The 24,522-nt window shown below is 44.2% G+C and overlaps 1 protein-coding gene across 2 annotated transcripts in view; it reads left to right on the top strand.

The window, feature by feature from the left end:
- Positions 1-24,522, top strand: part of DDB2 (damage specific DNA binding protein 2) — a 43,703-nt gene that overhangs the window by 16,836 nt on the left and 2,345 nt on the right. For both annotated transcript variants that reach the window (XM_053560365.1, XM_053560364.1), the window contains 6 exons: positions 489-625; positions 991-1,182; positions 19,559-19,704; positions 21,538-21,637; positions 21,718-21,895; positions 22,521-22,663. In XM_053560365.1, the coding sequence (XP_053416340.1) occupies positions 489-625; positions 991-1,182; positions 19,559-19,704; positions 21,538-21,637; positions 21,718-21,895; positions 22,521-22,663 (896 nt within the window). The remainder of the gene's footprint in view (positions 1-488; positions 626-990; positions 1,183-19,558; positions 19,705-21,537; positions 21,638-21,717; positions 21,896-22,520; positions 22,664-24,522) is intronic.

Raw genomic sequence — 24,522 nt, 5'->3', positions numbered from 1 at the left:
TCAAATGGAGTTTGGTGATCCCGAGTTTATTCCTATTCTGATTTACCCTACAGAAATACCCTAGTTAATTTAGAGCTATCCCTTCTTTACCTAAACTGTCACTTCTGTGCTGCCCTGAAGCCTTTCTGTTGTGCATTATACGTGATTTTAAAATTAACCATCCAATCCCATCTCAAGCTTTGCAGCCCAAACTGGGAAAAGCATGGCAGTGTACTTTGTTCTTGTATGTTTCTTTGGCTTGGCTCTCAGGAATCTTGCAAGATCATATTTAGTTTCATGTAAAGAATTACTGTTTAGGGGAAGGGGCCACATCCCTACTCATTATTTCTTATGCTGGGTGAGATTAAACAGACCATGGAAAGGCCTTAGGAAGTGGTAACACAGATTGGCTTTGCCAAATGAGACAACAAAGCTTTCTTTTCTGAGATTTCAGCAGAAAGAACTTTTCCTGAGATCAGAGAGGAAAATATGTCTGTTCTGCTTGGCAGGTTCTAGCAGAAGATGTGACTCAGACTGCCTTTGGGCGGGGTCGGGTAGCCTGCAGGTCCCGCCACCATGCCACAGCATTGTCAGGACCCTCCACCAGTATAGGTTGGGCAGAGCTGCATGGCCATCACTACAGCAGGTAAGGTGTTTTGTGGCTCAAGTGTTTAAGGGATTGCATGTGGCTTTTTACTGTTGAATGCTTCAAAATTAAATGATGGGTTAGTTTAGCAGGCTGTCAGAGTGGTCAGACTGCAGTGACTGGCCTACTTGGCACTTAGCCAGGTAGAAAAGTCTTTTGTTGTAAAGGTCCCAGCTGGAATGTTCTCTGCCTCTTTGCTTTCCTAGATTACTTTGTGTACATTCCAAATATTTTTATGCACAGGTCAGCCAGTCAGCTTCCCTTCTGTGGGAGGACTTAGCCCTAGGACTCTCGTGTGAAGCGATTAACAATTTATCAAGGACTTGAGGTTTTGATTCAATTTAATTCTTTTCTCTCTTTGTCAGGGTCTCCAGCAGTCCTTTTTGCACTCTCTGGATTCTTACCGGATATTCCAAAAAGCTGCCCCCTTTGACAGGAGGGCTACATCCTTGGTGTGGCACCCAACTCACCCCAGCACTGTGGCTGTCGGTTCCAAAGGGGGAGATATCTTGCTCTGGAACTTTGGCATAAAGGACAAACCCACCTTCATTAAAGGGGTGAGCAGTTCCCTGCACCAGGTGGTAGTACTAAAGAGTTTGTTGAAGGAGTGGAAGGAATATTGATGTCATCCAGTAATCATCAGTAAGGTGACTGAGATCAAAATGCTGTGGGCATTTTCAATAAGCAAATGGTGACACACAAGGCATTACCCACAGCATCTAATCTCCTTTTTATTGCTTTGACTTCATCCCTATACTAATGTCTTTCCTCATTTTCTATACTTTAGCCACATCAGCGCTTTCTTTTCTTTTTTTTTTTTTTTTTGAGACAGAGTCTCACTTTGTTGCCCTTGGTAGAGTGCTGTGGTGTCACAGCTCACAGCAACCTCAAACTCTTGGGCTTAAATGATTCTCTTGCCTCAACCTCCTGAGTAGCCAGGACTATAGGTGCCCACCACAACGCCTGGCTAGTTTTTAGAGGTGGGGTCGCTCTCTTGCTCGGGCTGGTCTTGAACTCCTGAGCTCAGGCAGTCTGCCCTCCTTGGCCTCCCAAGGATGTGCTGAGATTACAGGCATGAGCCACCAACCCCAGTCTCGCATCAGCAATTTCTGTTCCTGGAATTGGGTCTCTGCATTTGCTTTTCCCTTTTACTGGAGCATGCTTTTACATCATCTTCTCTTGGTTGGCTCCCTCTTCTCATTCAGGTCTCTGCTCAACACACCTCTTGAAAGAGGCTTTCACTGGCTCATAAAGGAACTCCTATCCCACCTGGTCACTCTTTGTGTCATTACCCTGTTTCATGTTTGTCCCAAAATATTTATCAGTATCTGAAATATTTGTGTCTGTGCCCACTGGAAGGTAAGCTCCCTGATGGTAGAGACTTTGTCTTTCTACATCTCCACTATATAGATCTACACCACTACACCTCCAGTACATAGAACAAAGTTGGGTCTAGAGCAGCTGCTTTATATTTGTTGAATGAATGACGTGTTTGGAATATAACTGAGCATCTGGGGTATGAGATAACAACAACGCAGGTGCTAAATGTTATAGAACGTGACAGAAGGAAGAACCCCTTCTGAATTAGAGTTTATAGAGAGCTTTTGTGGATGAGTGAGGAGAAGCAATATTTAGATGAATGGAGAGAAAAGGAGAAAGGCATAGTGTGATTGGGCCAAAGTTTGTCATAGAGTTTTTAAGGATGGTCTTATTCACACTAGGATTTGTCATCAATTGCTGAGAGGTGAATGTTTTGGCCCCTCAAAGACCTTAGCTTGACATTGGAGGGCTGTACTGTGAAAAGTGATGTTCTGGAGTGGCACCTGTGGCTCAGTGGGTAGGGCGCCGGCCCCATATACCAAGGGTGGTGGGTTCGAACCCAGCCCCAGCCAGCTAAAACTGCAATGAAAATGTAGTCCCAGCTACTCGGGAGGCTGAGGCAAGAGAATCGCCTAAGCCCAGGAGTTGGAGGTTACTGTGAGCTGTGACACCACAGCGCTCTACGGAGGGTGATAAAGCGAGACTGTCTCTACAAAAAAGAAAATTGCAACAAAAAATAACTGGGTGTTGTGGCAGGCACCTGTAGTCCCAGCTACTTGAGAGGCTGAGGCAAGAGAATTGCTTAAGCCCAAGAGTTGGAGGTTGCTGTGAGCTGTGACGCTACGGCACTCTCCCTAACCCTAACCCTAATAAATTAAACATTTTTTTTGACAGAGTAAGACTCTTGTCTCCAAAGAAAAAAAAAAGCGATGTTCTGGGTTTAGAGCAGGAGTCACAAACTCATATACCTTAAGAAACCAAACATTTTTTTTTGCAGTTTTTGGCCGGGGCTGGGTTTGAACCCGCCACCTCTGGTATGTGGGGCCGGCACCCAAAACCAAACAGATTTTAAAAGAAAGAAAAAAGAGGCCAGGCACAATGGCTCACTCCTGTAATCCTAGCACTCTAGGAGGCCAAGAAGAGAGGATCACTTCAGCGGAGGAGTTCGAGACTAACTTGAGCAACAGCGAGACCTCATCTCTGCTAAAAATAGAAAAATGAGCTGAGTATTGTAGCAGGTGCCTATAGTCCCAGTTTCTCAGGCTGAGGCAGAAGGATTACTTGAAACCAGGAGTCTGAGGTTGCTGTAACCTAGGCTGATGCCGTGACACTAGCTTGAGCAGCAGAATGAGAGGCTGAGGCAAAGAATTGCTTGAGCCCAAAAGTTTGAGGTTGCTATGAGCTATGATGCCACGGCACTACCAAGGGTGACAAAGTGAGACTGTGTCTCCAAAAAAAAAAAAAAAAAAAGAATGATGTATGGTGTTAGTAGGAAACTAGAGATGATTGCCATGCCAGAATGTAAGTTTTGTGATACCAGATCTGATTTTTTTTCAAACAAAGCTTTAAATCCTTGATTTTAAAAAAGTTAAAAAATACACATACCATCCTCTTAGCCATTCTTTTTTTTTTTTTTTGAGACAGAGCCTCAAGCTGTTGCACTGGTTAGAGCTCTGTGGCATCACAGCTCACGGCAACCTCCAACTCCTGGGCTCAAGTGATTCTCTTGCCTCAGCTTCCCAAGTAGCTAGGACTACAGGTTCCTGCCACAACACCCAGCTATTTTTTGGTTGCAGCCGTCATTGTTTGGCAGGCCCAGGCTGGATAGGAACCCACCAGCTCAGGTGTATGTGGCTGGTGCTTTAGCCGCTTGAGCTACTGGCGCTGAGCCATCTTAGCCATTTTTTTTTTTCTTGAGACAGAGTCTTCCTCTGTCGCCCTAGGTAGAGTGTCGTGGCATCATGATAGTTCACAGCAACCTCAAACTCTTAGGTTTCAGAGATCCTCTTGCCTCAGCCTCCCGAGTAGCTTGGACTACAGGTGCCCACCACAATGCCCAGCTGTTTTTTCTTTTTTCTTTTTTCTAATTTTAGTAGAGTCAGGGTCTTTCTGTTGTTCAGGCTGGTCTCAAATTACTGAGCTCAGGCAATTGACCTACCTCAGCCTCCCAAAGTGCTAGGATTAAAGGTGTGACTTACCACACCCAGTTCATCTTAGCCATTTTAAAAATTATTTTTGTGATAATACATATAAAATTTACCCTCTTAATCACTTTTAGGTGTATAGTTCAGTGGCATTAATTTTTTCTTTTTTTTTGAGACAGTCTCACTATATCACTCTCGGTAAAGTACCGCTTGGCGTCACAGCTCACAGCAACCTCTTGGGCTTAAGCGATTATCTTGCTTCACCCTCCCAAGTAGCTGGGACTACAGGCTCCTGCCACAATGCCCGGCTGTTTTTTTGTTGCAGTTGTTGTTGTTGTTTAGCTGACCCGGGCCGGGTCCGAACCCACCAGCCTAGGTGTATGTGGCTAGCACCTTAACCACTGTACTATAGGCGCCAAGTCAGTTCAGTGCATTAATTGTGATTCTAGTCTATAGAACTTTTTAATGTTAGGACTAAATAAAATTAAGCACACATCTGAGCTGGATTTTGCTTCAGCTCACCATTTTTCCAACTCTGGTTTAGAGGTAGAAGAGATGAGGGGGAGCCCAGTATGAGGTCTCTCTATTTTTCTTTTATTGGTGGTTTTTGGCCGGGGCTGGGTTTGAACCCGCCACGTCCGGCATGTGGGACCAGCGCCCTACTCCTTGAGCCACAGGTGCCACCCCGAGGTCTTTTTTTTTTTAGAGATAGAGTCTCACTTTATTGCCCTAGGTAGAGTGCCCGGGCGTCACACAGCTCACAGCAACCTCCAAATCCTGGGCTTAGGTGATTCTCTTGCCTCTGCCTTCTGAGTAGCTGGGACTACAGGTGCCCGCCGCAACACCGGGCTATTTTTTGTTGCAGTTCTGCCGGGGCCGGGTGTGAACCCACCACCCTCGGTATATGGGGCCAGCGCCCTACTCTTTGAGCCACAGGTGCCACCCAAGTATGAGGTCTTTTACATGGAATGGTTTGGAGATTAGTCATGAAAAAAGGCCAGGTGAGCCAGGCTTGGGAGACTGGGATTCAAGGTGTGAGATGGGTGTTTAAGAAACAAGTACCAGGCAGTGCCCGTAACTCAGTGACTGGGACACCAGCCACATGCACCGAGGGTGGTGGGTTTGTACCCAGCCCCGGCCAGCTAAACTCCAGTGACAACTGCAACCAAAAAAAGTAGCCGGGTATTGTGGCGGGTGCCTGTAGTCCCAGCTTCTTGGGAGGCTAAGGCAGGACAGTTGCTTGAGCCCAGGAGTTTGAGGTTGCTATGAGCTGTAATGCCGTGATACTTTACCAAGGGCTACGTAGTGGGACTCTGTCTCTTTTTTTTTTTTTTTTTTTTGTGGTTTTTGGCTGGGGCTGGGTTTGAACCCGCCACCTCCGGCATATGGGACCGGCGCCCTACTCCTTGAGCCACAGGCGCCGCCCGGGACTCTGTCTCTTAAAAAAAAAAAAAAAGAAAGAAAGAAAGGGCTCGGCACCTGTAGCTCAAGTGGCTAAGGCACCAGACACATAACCACACCTGGTGGGTTCGAATCCAGCCCAGGCCTGCCAAACAACAACGACAACTACAACCAAAAATAACCAGGCGTTGTGGTAGGCGCCTGTGGTCCCAGCTACTTGGGAGGCTGAGGTAAGAGAATCGCTTAAGCCCAGGAGTTGGGGGTTGCTGTGAGCTGGACGCCACGGCACTCTACCCAGAGCACCAGCTTGAGGTTCTGTCTCAAAAAAAAAAAAAAAAAAGAAAGAAAAGAAGTGCCAGAAGACAGGCAGCAGAGGAGTGCTAGGGCAGAGCTCAGCAGCGTTCCTGTTCAGCTAACAAGGCAAACAACCACCAGTAGGGCAGCCTGAAGTTGAAGTCAGAACCTGGAGGAGCTCAGACAGGAATAGATTTGTTTTTTCCAGGAATCCAGGGGTACAGGAAAATGTAACTTAAGCCTGCAGTAGTAAGAAGTGGTTTAATATATTCTTTGGGAAGTGCCTCTGGACTAAAAGAGTAATAGCAAGTGCTTTGAACTTATGCTAGACTAAGACTGTTTTTGTTTTGCATTACCTTTTTTTTGAGACAGAGTCTCACTACGTCACCCTTTGTAGAGTGCTGTGGTGTCACAGCTCACAGCAGCCTCAAACTCTTGGGCTTAAGCAATTGTTTTGCCTCAGCCTCCCAAGTGGCTGGGACTATAGGCTATTTTTTGGTTGTAGTTGTCATTGTTGTTTGGCAGGCCCAGGCTGAGTTCAAACCTGCCAACTCTGGTGTATGAGGCTGGCGCCCTAGCCACTGACCTACAGTCCGAGCCTCTTTTTTCTTTTTTTCCGAGACAAGAGTCTTAGTATGTTGCCCTCGGTAGAGTGCCTAGAGTGCTGTACTGTTATAGCTCACAGCAACCTCAAACTCTTGGGCTCAAGCAATTTTCTTGCCTCAGCCTCCCAAGTGGCTGGGTCTATGGGCGCCTCCCAATTAGCTGTGACTACGGGCTGGGCCCAGCTATTTTTTTGTTGTAGTTCTCATTGTTGTTTTAACTAGCCCAGTCTGGGTTTGAACCCACCAGGCTTGGTACATGTGGCCGGCACCTTACCAACCTTACCAACTGAGCTACGGGTGCCACCAGCATTACCTTTGGTTGTAATGCGCATGTAACTACAATTTTCTTACACTGTAATGTAATGAGGAGGTGCCTGGCTGAATTTTATTTTATTTTATTTTATTTTATTTTTTGAGACAAAGTTTCACTATGTTGCCATTGGTGGAGTGCTGTGGTGTCATAGCTCACAGCAACCTCAAATTTTGGGGCTTAAGCAATTCTCTTGCCTCAGCCTACCAAATAGCTGGGACTACAGGCTCCTGCCACAATGCCCAGATAAATTTTGGTTGTAGCTGTCATTGTTGTTTAGCTGGCCTGGGCTGGTTTCGAACCTGCCAGCCTTGGTGCACATGGCTGGCACCATAACCACTGCTTTGGGCATCAAGCCTGGTTTGTGCTTTTTTTTTTTTTTTTTTTGAGACAGAGCCTCCAGCTGTCACCCTGGGTAGAATGCTGTAGCATCATAGTTCACAGCAACCTCCAACTCCTGGGCTCAAGCCATTCTCCTGCCTCCGCCTCTCAAGTAGCTGAGACTACAGGTGCCCGCCACAACACCCAGCTATTTTCCATTTTTTTTTTTTTTTGTAGAAACAGAGTTTCACTTTATTGCCCTCGGTAGAGTGCTGTGGCGTCACACAGCTCACAGCAACCTCCAACTCCTGGGCTTAGCGGATTCTTCTGCCTCAGCCTCCCAAGTAGCTGGGACTATAGGCACCCACCACAACGCCCGGCTATTTTTTTTTTTTATTGCAGTTTGGCCGGGGCTGGGTTTGAACCTGCCACCCTCGGTATATGGGGCTGGCGCCCTGCTCACTGAGCCACAGGCGCCGCCCAACACCCAGCTATCTTCTAGTTGCAACTGTCAGTGTTGTTTGGTGGGCCCAGGCTGGATTCAATCCTGCCAGCTCAGGTGTATGTGGCTGGCGCCTTAGCTGCTTGAGCCACAGGCACGGAGCCGAGCCTGGTTTATTCTTATTATAAAAATGGTACATGCTTATTATAAAAATTAAAATAATGTAGAGAAAAGTATAAAACATAAAGTAAATATGATCAAAAATCTCCATTTTCAGCATCTTAGTTGTATACATATATATGCATCCATTCTTCTACCTCCATTATTACATAAGTATTCTATCCTAGAAACTGTTGTAGATTATGTCAGATATTCTAGTTTAATCATATTATACTATAGGATGACCACTTCAAAATAACCTGTAATTTCCTGTAATAACCTTTTGTAACGCCTTTGTGTTTGGTATGAGGGTAATGCTGATCTCATAATATATGAGTTGGGGGGCCGGGCGGGATAGCTCACATCTGTAATCCCAGCTCTCTGGAAGGCCGAGGTGGGTGGATTGTCTGAGCTCAGGCATTTGAGACCAGCCTGAGGGAGAGTGAGACCCTGCCTCTAAAAATAGCCTGATGTTGTGGCAAGCACCTGTAATTCCAGCTACTGGGAGGCTAAGGCAAGAGAATTGCTTGAGCCCAGGAGTCTGAGTTTGCTGTGAGCTATGATGCCATGGCACTCTACCTAGGACAACGAAGTGAGACTGTCTCAAAAAAAAAAAAAAAAAAGAAAAATGGGAAATTTTAGCTGAATATACCTTTATTTATAAAATATTCATTACAAAATTTTACAAAATATTCTCTAGGCTAGTCAGAGTACAGTGGTATTTACAACTAATAAATCACAATCAGTTACAGATTTCTTTGTTCCTTCTCCACTCCCACTGTTTCACTTGACTAACCTTTAAAAAAAAAAAACAAAAACCCAAATATCCTATACATGTTGGCCACCTGTTTGTAAAATTTTGTAATGAATATTTTGTAAATAAAGGTAAATTTAGCTACAATTTTCCCATTTTTCCTATGTATGGAGACTTCAGGGGTGACTTTTGGAACTGCAAAAGTTTCCTCATGGCCCTTTGTTATCGATCCCTCTGTAACCTCTAATTTATCCCCTGGAAACTGCTACTATAGATTAATTTGTATTTTCTAGAATTTTATATAAACAGAATCATAGAATATATACTCTTTCTGTTCAGCTTTTCAGTATAAATCAGTTGAGATTCATCTACATTTTTATGTGTATCAGTGGTTTTCTTTCTGATTAATGGTCCATTGCATTGATAAACTACAATTTATCCATTTATCTGCTGAAAAACATTTAGATATTTTCCAGTTTTTTGTTTTTTTTTGGGGGGGGGTGACAGAGTCTCAAGCTGTTGCCCTGGCTAGAGTGCTATGGCGTCACAGCTCACAGCAACCTCCAACTCCTGGCAAGCACTTCTCCTACCTCAGCCTCCCAAGCAGCTGGGACCACAGGTGCCTGCCACAATACCCAGCCATCCCTTGTTTGCAGTCGCCATTGTTGTGTGGTGGGCCTGGGCTGGATCATGTATAAGTATTTGTGTGAATATATGAGTGGAATGGCCGTAGGGTAGGAATTTTTTTTTTTTTTTTTAAGACACAGAGTCTCACTTTGTTGCCCTTAGTAGAGTACTGTGGCATCACAGATCACAGTAACCTCCAACTCCTGGGTTTAGCCAATTCTCTTGCCTCAGCCTCCCAAGTAGCTGGGACTACAGGTGCCTGCCACAATGCCTGCTGTTTTTTTTTTTTGTTTTTGTTGCAGTTTAGCCTGGGCTGGGTTTGAACCTGCCACCCTTGGTATATGGGGCTGGCGCCCTACTCACTGAGCCATAGGCACTGCCCGGAATTTTTAAAAATTTTTTTTTTTTTTTTTTGTAGAGACAGAGTCTTACTTTATGGCCCTTGGTAGAGTGCCGTGGCCTCACACAGCTCACAGCAACCTCCAACTCCTGGGCTTAAGCGATTCTCTTGCCTCAACCTCCCAAGTAGCTGGGACTACAGGCGCCCGCCACAACGCCCGGCTATTTTTTGGTTGCAGTTTGGCTGGGGCCGGGTTTGAACCTGCCACCCTCGATATATGGGGCCGGCTCCTTACCGACTGAGCCACAGGCGCCACCCTTTTAAAGATTTTTTTAAATGAAAAAGTCTTTTAGGCAGCACCTGTGGCTCAACAGAGTAGGGTGGCCGGCCGCATATGCCAGAGGTGGCTGGTTCAAATCCAGCCCTGGCCAAAAACTGCAAAAAAAAAAAGAAAAAGCCTTTTATATTTACCCACATATTGCCATTTCCAATGCTTTTCATTCTTTTATGTAATCCAGATTTCCTTTTGGTAACATTTTCCTTCTACCGGAAGAAATTCTTGTCATAGTTCTTGTAATTCAGATTGGTTGGTGATGAATTCTTTCTACTTTTGTCTTAAAAAGTATTTTGCCTTAATTTGAGGGAAAATATTTTTGCTAATTATAGTATTCTAGGTTTACAGTTTTAAAAACAAATAATTTTTAATTTATTTTTTTATTTTTTATTTTTTTTAGAGACAGTCTCACTTTGTCGCCTTCAGTAGAGTGCTGTGGCATCACAGCTCATAGCAACCTCCAGCTCTTGGGCTTAGGTGATTCTCTTGCCTCAGCCTCCCAAGTAGCTGGGACTATAGGTGCCCATCATAATGCCTGGCTATTTTTTTGTTGCAGTTTGGCCAGGGCCAGGTTTGAACTGGTCACCCTCTGTATATGAGGCTGGCGCCCTACTCACTGAGCCACAGGTTCCACCCTAATTATTAATTTATTAATTGACAAAATTGTATATATTTATCCTTTACAACACGTTGATTTATAGTTTTCCTTTCTTCAGTATTTTAAAGATGATTTATTTTCTTTCTTTCTTTCTTTTTTTTTTTTTTTTGAGACAGAGTCTCACTTGGTCACCCTTGGTAGTGTGCCATGGCGATCTTAGCTCATAGGAACCTCAAATGCTTGGTTTCAAGTGATTCTCTTGCCTCAGCCTCCCAAGTAGCTGGGACTACAGGTGCCCACCACAATGCCCTGCTGTTTTTTAGAGATAGGGTCTCACTCTGGCTTCAGCCTGGTCTTGAATCTGTGCGCTCAGGGAATTCACCTGCCTCGGCCTCCCAAGTGCTGGGATTACAGGCGCGTGCTACTGCACCCAACCTTAAAAATGATTTTTTTTTTTTTTTTTAGTCAGAATCTCACTGAATTGCCTTCAGTAGAGTGATGTGTCATCACAGCTCACAGCAACCTCAAACTCTTTGGCTTAAGTGATTCTCTTTCCTCAGTCTCACAAGTAGCTGGGACTACAGAGCCCCGCCACAATGCCCAGCTATTTTTTGGGTGCAGTTGTGCTTGTTGTTTAGCAGTCCCGGGCTGGGCTCAAACCTGACAGCTTCGGTGTATGTGGCTGGCACCTTATTCAGTGAGCTACAGGTGCTGAGCCTTAAAGATGATTTTTGATGGATAGTTCACTATCATCCTTATGTTCCCGTCTGTGTTGTTTTTCTTTTTTTCTTCTGGCTGCTTTAAAAATGATTATGATGTACTTGAGGCCAGGGTAGGTCATTGAGCTCCTTTGATCTGTGAGTTTAGAGTTATTCTCAAGTTTGGAAATTTATAGGGCATTATTTTTTCAAATAGTTTAAAAAGAAGAAGAATGATTTTTCTCTTCTTATTTTTTTTTGACTCCAGGTAAGCTACCATTGTTCTAGAGGCCACTGATACCTTGTTAATTTTTGTCTTTTCTCCCCACTGCTTCATTTTGTATAGTTTCTATTGCTGTAAAATATCATTATTCACTGATCTTTATTTCTATAATATCAAATCTGCTATTAATCCCATCCAATGTATTTTTCTTTTTTTATTTTTATTTTCTTTTGAGACAGAGCCTCAAGCTGTCGCCCTGGGTAGAGTGCCATGGCTTCACAGTTCACAGCAACCTCCAACTCTTGGGCTCAAGTGATTCTCCTGCCTCCGCCTTCCAAGTAGTCATCCAGTGTATTTTTCTTTTTTTTTTTTTTTTTTTGTAGAGACAGAGTTTCACTTTATTGCCCTCGGTAGAGTACCATGGCGTCACACAGCTCACAGCAACCTCCAACTCCTGGGCTTAGGCGATTCTCCTGCCTCAGCCTCCTGAGTAGCTGGGACTACAGGCGCCCACCACAACGCCCGGCTATTTTTTTTTGTTGTTGCAGTTTGTCTGGGGCTGAGTTTGAACCCGCCACCCTCGGTATATGGGGCCAGCGCCCTGCTCACTGAGCCACAGGCACCACCCATCCAGTGTATTTTTCGTATCACATACTATGTATCATCTCTGGAAATGTAATCTGTATCTTTTTTTTTATCTTTCACTTCTTTCATATTCTTTTCTTTCCTGAACATACAGAGTATATTCATAGTAGTCATTTTAATATTTGCTAATTTTGTCAACTGTATCATTTCTGGGTCCCTGTCTTTTGATTCAGTTTTCTTCTTCTTTTTCTTTTTGGTACTGAGTTTCACCTTGTGGCTATCAGTAGAGTGCAATGGCATTAGAGCTCACAGAAGTCTCAAACTCTTAAGCTCAAGTGATCCTCTTTCCTCAGCCTTTCACAAAGCTGGGACTATAGGCACCGGCCACAATGCCTGGCTATTTTTAGAGACGGAGTTTCACTGTTGCTTAGACTGGTATTGAACCTATGAACTCAGGCAATCCACCTGCCTCGACCTCCCAGAGTGCTAGGGTTACAGGTGTGAGTTACTGTGCCTGACCTGATTGGGTTTTCTTCTTATGGATCATATTTTTTCTGCTTTTTTGCATATTTGATATTTCTGATTGGACATTTAGACATTGTAAATTTTACATTGTTTGATGTTGCTGTATCCTTTAATTTTTCTTTTTCTTTAAGACAGGCTCTTGTTCTGTCACCTGGGCTAGAGTACAGTGGCATCATCACCTCAAACTCCTGGGTTCAAGTCATTGCCCTGCCTCAGCCTCTGGAGTAGCTGGGACAATAGGCACATGTCACCATACCCAGCTAATTTTTTCTATTTTTTGCTAGAGGCAGGATTTTGCTGTTGCTCAGGCTGATCTACTCAGGGGCTGGAGCAGTCCTCCTACCTTGGCTTCACAAAGTGCTAGGATTATTGGTGTGAGCCACTGACTTGTAATCTATTCGAATCCCTCAAGGCTTGCTTTTAAACTTTATTAGCATATATATTAAGAATCTTTTTTTTTTCAGTTTTTGGCCAGGGCTGTGTTTGAACCCACCACCTCTGGCATATGGAGCCGGTGCCCTACTCCTTTGAGCCACAGGCACCGCCCCTATATTAAGAATCTTTTCATTATGGGTGGTCAGAATACAAATTGTTCTGAGGATTTCTCCAATTCATTTCTGGTGTTTTTATTTCCTCCAATGTTGAGTAGTTTCTGCACATACATTTATACATTAGAATTCAGCCAAAGACTACAGGAGAGCCCTCTGAAAATTTCCAGACTGTTCTCTTAGTACATCTCTCTCCTCAGCATTTTGCCCCACAAATCGCTGTGGTGTTGGTAACTGTCTTCTCACCTCAGTGAGAACAGGAGGTTGTTTGGCCCCGCCCTCTCCATGCTACAGCCTGGACACTTTCACCAAGCAGTCAGCAGGGGCAGTTGCTGGCATTCCTTCTTGCTGTCCATCCTGTCTCATGCTGGTTATTGTCCATTGTCTGAAAATGTGTTTCATGTCTTTTGTTCAGTTTTCTAGTTGTTTAACGCAGGAAAGTTTGTTTCCTGACCCTCAATCATGGTTGAAAGGAGAAATCCACATTTATTATGTGGATTAACATTTATTAACATATTAACTACCATGTGAATTGTATTTAACTTATGCTAATTTTCAGCCCACAGCCTTGTGAAGAATACATAACTCACATGTCTCCTGATCTATCTTGACTTAATAAAACACCATAGCCCCAAGGAAAAAAATTTTTTTCCTAGTGTGGCAGTCAGTATGTTAGTTTTAATAGCTTATTAAAATTTTTTCTTACAAAATCCATCATCTACAAATAATGAGAGTTTGCTTTCTTCCTTTACCATTCCTCTGCTTCTTTTTTTTTTTACTTTTCTGAGACAAGAGTCTCAAGCTGTCACCCTGAGTGCTGTGACTTAGCTCACAACCTCCAATCAACTCTTGGGCTTAACTGATCCTCTTGCCTCAGTTTTTCTATTTCTATTAGAGACTGGGGTCTCGCTTTTGCTCAGGCTGGTCTCAAACTTGTGAGCTCAAGCTATCTACCCACCTCGGCCTCTTAGAGTGCTAGGATTACAGGCCTGAGCCACCGCTTGGCCTCCTTTACTTTTTCTTTTTCCTTATTTCATTGTCAAAGTCATCTAGTACATTGATATATAGTGGCTATAACAGATAGCTTTATCTTGTTCTCGATCATAGAAGATTTTTATATTTTATGAAGTATGATTTGTGTTATTCTTTGGTTGTAGTAAAAAATATATATAACATAAAATTTAACAATTTTTAAGTGTGTAGACATTGAAAGGAAGTAGAGCTCTTTGGGAAAATAGCTGATTCCAGAACTAGGGCAAAAAAAAAAAACAATAGATGAGTCTCTGGGCGGCGCCTGTCGCTCAGTGGGTAGTGTGCCGGCCACATACACCAAAGCTGGTAGGTTCAAACCCAGCCCAGGCCAGCTAAAAACAACAATGACAACTGCAATAAAAAAAAAAAATAGCTGGGCGTTGTGGGTGCCTGTAGTCCCAGCTACTTGGGAGGCTGAGGCAAGAGAATTGGTTAAGCCCAGGAGCTGGAGATTGCTGTGAGCTGTGATTCTATGGCACTCTATCCAGGGTGACAGCTTGAGGCTCTGTCTCCAAAAAAAAAAAGGAGGTGCCTGTGGCTCAAGGAGTAGGGCACTGGCTCCATATGCTGGAGGTGGTGGGTTCAAACCCAGCCCCAGCCAAAAACTGAAAAAAAAAAAAGAAAGATGAGTCCCAAATGTCTTCTTTGCCATGCAGTAAAGAAATAATCAAAGAATGATAGGAACATGTCAAAAGGACACAAGAGGCAACTTGAATGGGCTCCTACTGGCCCATTCTGGGGCAATTAGAGCAATAAAATAAAAGAACTAGATTACAACTCATTGAATAAAATAGGAATCCAGGAGTCTACACTGATGCCAGTAAATCAATCATCTAGCAGTTTGGTGATAAAAGGGATACTGCATATTTACATAGTTTCAAAATAGTTCTCCAGGGAAAAAAAACTTTACAGTGATGAAACCTGTCAGATTACCACCTTAATTAAATGACCAAAGGCAACCACCAGTATTGGGACAAATCAAAATCATGTGCTGCCTGATAGGGTACAGTGAGAAAAATACAGCATCACAAAATATGTCCACCAAAGACTCATTCTCAGCCTAATTACAATAGAACTTCAGACAGTCCCACTTGAGGGACGTTCTACAAAATTGCTGGTCTATACTTTCCAAAAATATAGGTTAGGGCACAAGAGTCAAAGAGATACTGATCCCACATTGAAGAAGACTAAAAAGACATTACAGCTAAATGCAGTGAATGATTCTGGGTTGTTAAAAGAAGTGACAGGAAAGTGGTGAGACTTGAATAGTGTAAGGATTAACTGGTGTTTTTGTGCTCTTTTACAACTGATTTTTTTTTTTTTTTAGAGACAGAGCCTCATTTTATCACCCTTGGTAGAGTGCCGTGGTGTCACAGCTCACAGCTTTCTCAAATTCCTGGACTTAGGTGATTCTCTTGCCTCAGCCTCCTGAGTAGCTGGGACTACAGGTGCCTGCCACAATGCCCGGCTATTTTTTTGTTGCAGTTTGGCCGGGGCAGAGTTTAAACCTGCCACCCTCGGTATATGGGGCCGGCGCCCTACCCCCTGAGCCACAGGCGCCGCCCTCTTTTTATAACTTTTCTATAAGTTTAAGATATATATGGTAGTAGCTTGAAAGTAAAATAAAATAAAAGAAACAAAGATTGATGTTATTTTTTCCTTAAATATTTAGTATAATTCACCAATGAAGCTATAGGATCTGGAATTTCCCTTGCTGGAAGGTTTCTAGTTTGGATTCAATTTCTTTAATAGCTATTGAACTGTTTACATTTTCTTTGATCTTCTGTCAGTTTGGCAAGTTTGTATTTTTTTGGTTTTTCTTTTCTGAGTAGTGTGATTCTATTTTAGGAAAGGCTCCACCCCCTGCGTTTGTCTTTCTGTCAGTCTCTTGACTATGTCACAGGTCTATGTGGAGGCGAGTTGTAAGTTTGTATTTTTTGAGTAATTTGCTCATTTCATCTAAATTTTCAGATTTATTGACATAAAGTTATTCCTGATACCTTTTATTATTGTGAGTGATAATGTATTTTGTATAGTGATTTCTTTTGTTCCATCCATTACATTGCTTTCTCGTTTGCTTGGTTAGTCTCGCCAGGGATTTATCAATTTTATTAGACTTTTCATGGAACCTACCTTTGGCTTCACTGATTTTCCTACTGTATATTTGTTTTCTGTTTCACTAATTTCTGCTCCTTTTCTTTCTTCTTCCTGCTTTCTTTGTGTTTAGTGCCCTGTTTTATAACTTCTTGAGGTAAATGCCTTAGTCATTGACTTTTAGCTTTTATTTTTTTTGAGGCAGTCTCACTATGTCACCCTCAGTAGAATGCTGTGGCGTCACAGCTCACAGCAACCTCAAACTCCTGGGCTTAATTGATTCTCTTGCTTCAGCCTATAAGTAGCAGGACTACAATGCCCAGCTATTTTTTTGTTATTGTTGTCACTGTTGTTTAACAGGCCCTGTCTAGGTTCAAACCCTCCAGCCCCGTGCATGTGGTCGGCACTCTAACCACTGAGCTACGAGTGCCAAGCCTATATTTTATTTATTTTATTTTTTCTTTTTGTAGTTTTTGGCCCAGGTGAGGTTTGAACCCACCACCTCCAGTATATGGGGCTGGCGTCCTACTCCTTGAGCCACAGGTGCCATCCAATTGTTTTTTTTTTTTTTTTTTTTTACAGTTTTTGGCCGGGGCTGGGTTTGAACCTGCCACCTCCGGCGTATAGGGCCAGTGCCCTACTCCTTTGAGCCACAGGCACCGCCCTGTATTTAATTTTTTATAAGAACTGCCAGAAAGTTTTCCAAAGCATCTGCACTCTTTTGTTAGTGTCCATCTTTTTGATTGTAGTCCACCTAGTGGGTGTAAAATAGTACTTCATTGTGGCTTTGGTTTACGTTCCCTAACGATTAATGTTGAACATCTTTTCATGTGCTACTGGCTATTTGTGTATCTTCTTTGGAGAAATGTCTGTTCAAATCCTTTGCCTATTTTTAAATTAGGATTTTTTTTTTTTTTTGTAGAGACAGAGTCTCACTGTACCACCCTTGGGTAGAGTGCCGTGGCGTCACACGGCTCAGAGCAACCTCTAACTCTTGGGCTTACGTGATTCTTTTGCCTCAGCCTCCCGAGCAGCTGGGACTACAGGCGTGCGCCAACGCCCGGCTATTTTTCTGTTGCAGTTTGGCCGGGGCTGGGTCCGAACCCGCCACCCTCGGTATATGGGGCCGGCACCCTACTCACTGAGCCACAGGCGCCGCCCAAATTAGGATTTTTTTAATATATATTAATCATCAATAGAGATAACAATGGCCTTTTTGCATGCAGTTCATCACTTTACATGTTTAATTAAGTCATATAATTAAAAATAAACAGTACAATGACATAAACAGGTTTGAGAACAAATATAACCAGCCTTTGGCTTGGTAAGCATCAAACTAAACTGGAGGGAGCAGATTATCTTGTTAGTAGCCCATGTTTGGCAGACCATGGACATTGGTTAGCATGTTTTTTTTTTTATTTTTTTGAGACAGAGTCTCACTTTATTGCCCTCGGTAGAGTGCTATGGCATCACAGCTCACGGCAACCTCCAACTCCTGGGCTTAGGCAATTCTCTTGCCTCTGCCTCCCGAGTAGCTGGGACTACAGGTACCCACCAGAACGCCCAGCTATTTTTTCGTTGCAGTTTGGCCAGGGCCGGGTTTGAAACTGCCACCCTTCGTGTGTGGGGCCAGCGCCCTACCCACTGAGCCACAGACACTGCCCAGCATGTCTTTTCTTAAAAAAAGTTTTTGATTCTTAGCCAGGTGTTACAGTGGGCGCCTGGTAGTCCCAGCTACTTGGGAGGCTGAGGCAAGAGAATTGCTTAAGCCCAAGAGTTTGAGGTTGATGTGAACTGTGATGCTACGGCACTTTACCCAGGGTGACATAGTGAGATTCTGTCTCAAAAAAAAAAAAAAAAACCTCGATAGATTTAGGTAGTACAAGTGTGTTTTGTTACACCGGTGAATTTTATAATTCTAAAGTCAAAGCTTTTAGTTGGTCAGCATATTTTGTAGAGGGAATGGAGTATGTCAGTATGCTGAGTTAAGTGGTTGTTGCAGAGGAGACCTTGTATGGGTCTGCAAGGCTGGGATAGCTATGACATAAGGAAGAAGTGGAGAGGCATTTTGGGGAAATCATGTTCTTAAAATGGTGTCAGGTATATAATAAGCAACTTGATAAAATTAAGCCATTGATAGTATCATGATCACTTTCATCATCATATGGATGTCTGGAAAATAAGAAGGGGCATAGACCTGACTTTTGTCCCTCTAACCCAGATCCTGCTCCGAACTGAAGCTCTTCTAAAAGGAGCATTGTGGGAATAACTAAGTATGGTACATTCACATAATAGAAATGAATGCTTCTCAGCAATAAAATGGTATGGACTATTGATACACACAAAACTTGGATGAATCTCAGAGGCTTTCTGCTGAGTGAAATGGCAGAAGACAGTCTCAAGTCCTATTCATTTATGAGGTCAGGCAATTAAGTTCACAAACTCATCCTAGAAAAAGTGCTACATACCTCATGGCTGAATATCACTATGGTCACCTTTGAAGTATTCCCCATGGGAAACCATGCACTGACACCAAATTTTGGAACTCCTTTTCTGGAATGACTTACCAGAGCTTTTGTCATATAAGATATGACAATTAAGTTCGTGAACTCATCCTAGAAAATGTGCTTTGAAAGGTGGACCAGGCAATGGCATCGGTGCATAGATTTCCAAGGGAAGTACTTCAAAGGAGACACAATGATGTTCACCAGTGAGGTACATAGCACTTGTTGTGGGATGTAATTGGCTGTCCTCATACAAAGGCAAAATGATAATGATGGAGAGTAGATCAGTGGTTACCAGGGATTGGGGAAGAGAGGAGGCTGTGATTGAATTGCGATAGCATGAGAGAGTTTTTTTGGATCATAGAATTGTTCTGCTTCCTGATTTGGTGATAGTTATTCAAATCTATGCATGTGTTAAAATTCATAGAACTATATACCCCAAACAGTCAAATTTATAGTTATAGTAGGCTTATTTTTATTTTTATTTTTTTTATTTTTTATTTTTTTTTGTGGTTTTTGGCCGGGGCTGGGTTTGAACCCACCACCTCCAGCATATGGGATCAGCGCCCTACTCCTTGAGCCACAGGTGCCGCCCAGTAGGCTTATTTTTAAAAAGTAAAAACAAAGCCTTAAAAAGTAAAGGACCTCAGGGCCGCGCCGATTGCTCAGTGGGTAGGGCACCAGCCCCATATACCAAGGGTGGCGGATTCGAACCTGGCCCCAGCCAAAATGCAACAAAAAAATAGCTGGGTGTTATGGCAGGCACCTATAGTCCCAGCTATTCGGGAGGCTGAGGTAAGAGAATCACCTAAGCCCAGGAGTTGGAGGTTGCTATTAGCTGTGATGCCACAACACTCTACCAAGGGCGATAAAATAAGACTCTGTCTCAAAAAAAAAAAAAAAAGTAAAGGGCCCTGTGGCAAGCATCCTACTGTCCAGGTGTCTCAACTGGCCTGGCCCTAAGTGCTAGCCAACTGGCATTTCCCTGGGAGCACAGTATGTGTCCAGGCCTGGTTCCTGGCTTCCTGGCCCCTTGGCCCATCATTACTCACTGGCTTTTTCTTCCTCGTGTTAGATTGGAGCTGGAGGGAGCATCACGGGGCTGAAGTTTAACCCTCTCAATACCAACCAGTTTTTCGCCTCCTCAATGGAGGGAACAACTAGGCTGCAAGACTTTAAAGGCAACACTCTACAAGTTTTTACCAGCTCAGACACCTGCAAGTGAGTAGTTTAACTCGTAGGGGAAAGGGCTTCTAAGCTCTAAATGTAGTTCTTGCAAGAGTGTCTAGATCCCATTTTCTTTATCCAAACCCGTTGCAGGGAAAAAAGGAAAGGTGTTAGCCACTTTCTACACTTTCTACTCTTCTCTTTTTCAAGCTCTTTTGGCTGCTCTTACTTTGGTCCAGGTGCACTGCTGCTTGGGAAGGTGTTCTGGAGCCTCAGCTCTTCTGTTCATCATATTACCAGTATATTAGACTTCACCTGGACTCTCGCTAGACAAATCAACATGGCACTGGCCAAGAAAGCCACTTAGAGAATGAAGCAGGAACTAAGAACTTCAGACTTAATTCCCTCCATTCACTAGGGTGTAATGGATAGGTTAAGGATGCTTACATGGATAGAATCTTGTTCGAAAGTGCTCTGGATTCCCCTGGAGCAAGGGCTGGAGAAATAACAAAATGCTTGTCACTTTGCTTTCTAGCTGGAGACATGACTCTTGATGTTCCCTAAGGAATTAGAGGGTGTGGGGGGTGTCACTAGCATGAGGTGTCCTAGGCTGCTTCATGCATAAGAAATATGTGTGGGGCGGCGCCTGTGGCTCAGTGAGTAGGGCGCCGGCCCCATATGCCGAGGGTGGCGGGTTCAAACCCAGCCCCGGCCAAACTGCAACCAAAAAATAGCCGGGCGTTGTGGCGGGCGCCTGTAGTCCCAGCTGCTCGGGAGGCTGAGGCAAGAGAATCGCGTAAGCCCAAAAGTTAGAGGTTGCTGTGAGCCGTGTGACGCCGCGGCACTCTACCCGAGGGCGGTACAGTGAGACTCTGTCTCTACAAGAAAAAAAAAGAAATATGTGTGCAATTAGGAAAGACTCAACTACAGGTTACTCTAAACTTTTCCACTTAAAGATATCCATAGGGGGGTTGAGTGTGGTGGCTCTGGGAGGCTGAGACAAGTGGATTGCTTGAGCTCAGGAGTTTGAGACCAGCCTGAGCAAGAGTGATGAGAACCTATTGCTACTAAAAATAGAAAAACTAGTTGGGCATTGTGTCAAGGGCCTATAGTCCCAGCTACTTGGGAGGCTGAGGCAAGAGGATTGTTTAAACCCAAGAGTTTGAGGTTGCTATGAGCTGTGATAGTGCCACGGCACTCTACCCAAGGCAACAGAGCGAGACTCTGTCCCTCCCCCCAAAAAAAGATGTCTGTAGGGATGGCAAATGGCAGTACAGCATGGATTTGAGGGTTCAAGGGAAAAACTATGAATTGGAGCTCTTCTGGCTGGGTATCAGCATCCCTGAATCTCCCATCCAATCCCCTCATCTTCAAGTAGTTTGAGGGACTAAAGAGCTTCTGGGTTGTATATGCTTTTTTCCCTAAATGCTTTGAAGTGGGCAGTAGTCCTTTCCATCTGCTCTTAGGGGCAGAGCTGGGCAATTCCTGTTTGATTTGTGATCTCTTTTGGCCCACAGGATGGTGAGTGATGGTAAAGAACAGTAAATGAGGCTTCCACAGAAGGCAGGGCTGTGGGGCACAAGCTTGCCTGGGGACTTGTCTCACATTTCTGAACTTTGCTTGCTTCAGGGATTCCTCCTAGTTGAAGATTCTGGGCCCAGCAGTAACTGGACAAGTTTCTGAGCCCCCATCATCCGAGTCCCTCTGAGTGGATGGTAAACAAGTCTGAGTGTTCCTCACTGGGAGTCCATGGCAAGGCAGTTATTCATTCATTCAACAAATATTTATCAAACGCCTAAAACTGTGGGTTAGACACTGGTGCTGCAATAGTGCATAAATGGACCTTCTTTGTCCCTAAGAATTTTACAACACAGTCTCTCCCTCCAGTGTCTGGTTTTGTAGCCTGGATGTGTCTGCTGGAAGCCGAATGGTGGTCACAGGAGACAATGTGGGGAACGTGGTCCTGCTACACATGGGTGGCAAGGAGGTGCGTTGTCTCTAGCCCTTTTCCTCCCTTACTCCCACTTCGGTTCTGTGTCCCCACCTGAACCGAGCTCTTCTCTGCAGCTTTGGAATCTCAGAATGCACAAAAAGAAAGTGACCCATGTGGCCCTGAACCCATGCTGTGATTGGTTCCTGGCCACAGCCTCCGTAGATCAAACAGTGAAAATCTGGGACCTGCGCCAGGTTAGAGGGAAAGCCAGCTTCCTGCACTCGCTGCCGCACAGGCATCCTGTCAACGCAGGTGTGATATCCCATATCTCATCTCTGCTGCAGACCATGCCTGCCTGTCTGACCACTTCTGGGGTTTTTCCTCAGTTCAGAAGCCACTAGATCAAACCTTTACCCCTGATAGCATCTGCCAAGTTGCTATATTAGAAGCTTTCTTACTCCAGCTGCCAATGTTGGGTGCTGAGTTTCTAGAATTTTTTTTTTTTTTTTTTTGAGACAGAATCTCAAGATGTCGCCCTGGGTAGAGTGCCATGGCGTCACAGCTCACAGCAACCTCAAACTTTTGGGCTCAAGAGATTCTCTTGCCTCAGCCTCCCTCGTAGCTGGGACTACAGAAGTCCGCCACAACGCCTGGCTGTTTTTTTTGTTGTTGCTGTTGTTGCAGTTGTCATTGTTTTAGCAAGCCTGGGCTGGATTCGAACCCACCAGCTTTGGTATATGTGGCCAGCGCTCTACCCACTGAGCTACAGGTGCTACCTCTAGAATATTTTTGTTCACAGCACAGATTCACATCTTCCCTTCCACTCCTGTCTGAAGAAGAGTGGGAGGGAGGGTCCCCCTGCAAGAGAAGGCCTGCGAAGCCCAGGATACCAGGGGCCTTGTGGTTCCTTTAGCTCAGGGGCTTTTCACTTTTCCAGCTTGTTTCAGCCCTGATGGTGCCCGACTCCTGACTACTGACCAGAAGAATGAGATCCGGGTTTACTCTGTCTCCCAGTGGGACTGTCCCCTGGGCCTGATCCCGCACCCTCACCGTCACTTCCAGCACCTCACACCCATCAAGGTGAGTGATGGGGGAAAGGAGCTCCCAAAAGGAAGTTGTGATCATGAGGGCAGCCAGGTGTGCCCACACTGGGGAGAGGGCAGGTATGGTAAGCCTGTGACCTCCCCATCTCTTCTTGCCCCAACACAAAGCATCTCTTATCCCTTTGGCTCTCTCTGCTCCTTTTATCCCACTTTGACAATCCCATTTTATTGGGTTCTCTTTCTTTTTTTCTTTTTTAAAGACAGAGTCTTATTATGTCACCCTTGGTAGAGTGCTGTGGCATCACAGCTCTCAACAACTTCAAACTCTTGGGCTTAGGCTTGGCGCCCGTACCACAGTGATTACCGCGCCAGCCACATACACTAAAGTTGGTGGTTCAAATTTAGCCTGGTCAGCTAAAAAGATAATTGCAACAAAAAATAGCCAGGCATTGTGGTGGGCGCCTGTAATCCCAGCTACTTGGGAGGCTGAGGCAAGAGAATCGCGTAAGCCCAAGAGTTTGAAGTTGCTGTGAGCTGTGATGCCACAGTACTCTATCGAGGGCGACATAGTAGGACTCTGTCTCAAAAAAAACAAACAAACAAAAAAACTCTTAGGCTTAAGCAGTTCTCTTGCCTCAGCCTCCCAAGTAGCTGGGACTATAGGTGCCCACCATGTTCAGCTATATTTTTGTTGTAGTTGTCATTGTTGTTCAGCTGGCCTAGGCTGGGTTCGAACCCGTCAGCCTTGGTATATGTGGCCGACGCCTTAACCACTGAGTTACGGGTGCTGCCCCCTTATTGGATTTTCTTTGTCTCTCTGATAGGCTGTTCTCCTAAGTTTTTATTTTCAGCTCAGCCCTGATTGCATTGTGTTGTTGTTTTTTTTTTTTTTTTTGAGACAGAGTCTTACTCTGTTGCCTAAGCTGGAATGCAGTGGTATCAGCCTAGTTCACAGCAACCTCAAACTCCTGGGTTCCAACAACCTCAAGGATTAAACTTATTAGGATGTAAACCTATTAGGATTACAGCCGTTAGCCACTGCGCCCAGCCTCATTGTGGGCATTTTCTGAGATCCTGACCCTCTGTCCTGTCCTCTCAGTTTTGGGTGCCTGTGTGTACACTTAATCCACAAATTAACCTTTACCATCTTAGTTTGACTTGAAGGTTTAGGGGGCTTCTGATAATGGAAATAAGCCCTTTATTTTCCCATCTATTCTCAGGTTCTTGCTAATGGCTTCCCTATCCTTAGTCCTCAAGACTTACAGCCTTCAAGTTCTTTGGCTCCTTCTTTCCCAAGCCCCCATTAGCTTGAAGTCTGCCAGTTGTACTCTAGTAGTTTATTTTTCTCTAGAACCACAGATCTTCAGATGGTCAGGTTTCATGCCTATATTTCTTGTCAGTGTAACATAGTGGTAGCAGAGCATCAGCTTTAGGCAGTTAGACATCCCTAGGTTAGACTCCTTGGGCAAATTACTTAAATTTTATTTTTTTGAGATAGGGTCTCACTGTGCCTCTCAGGCTAGAATGCACTGGCTACTCACAGGCACATTCATAGCTTACTACTGGTTTCAAACATCATCCCACCTCGGCCTCTCAAGTAGCTCATACTATAGGCACATACTGCTGTCCCCAGCTAATCTTTTCTATTTTTTAGAGCCTGGGTCTTGCTATGTTGCCCAGGCTGGTCTCAAACTCCTGGTCTCAAGTGATCTCACCTCAGCCTCTCAAGAAATTACTTACATTTTGGATCTCTGTTTCCTCATCTGTAAAAAGGGAATAATAATATCTGATAGGGTTGTTGTGAGATTAAATCAGTATACTTAAAGCATGTGGCACCATGCCTAGCTCCTGGTAAGTATTCAACAAATGATGACTTAGTATTGAGTGGCCTCCATG

Source organism: Nycticebus coucang, chromosome 14 (assembly GCF_027406575.1).
Source record: "Nycticebus coucang isolate mNycCou1 chromosome 14, mNycCou1.pri, whole genome shotgun sequence".
Taxonomy (NCBI): domain Eukaryota; kingdom Metazoa; phylum Chordata; class Mammalia; order Primates; family Lorisidae; genus Nycticebus; species Nycticebus coucang.
This window is presented reverse-complemented; position numbering and strand designations above follow the sequence as displayed.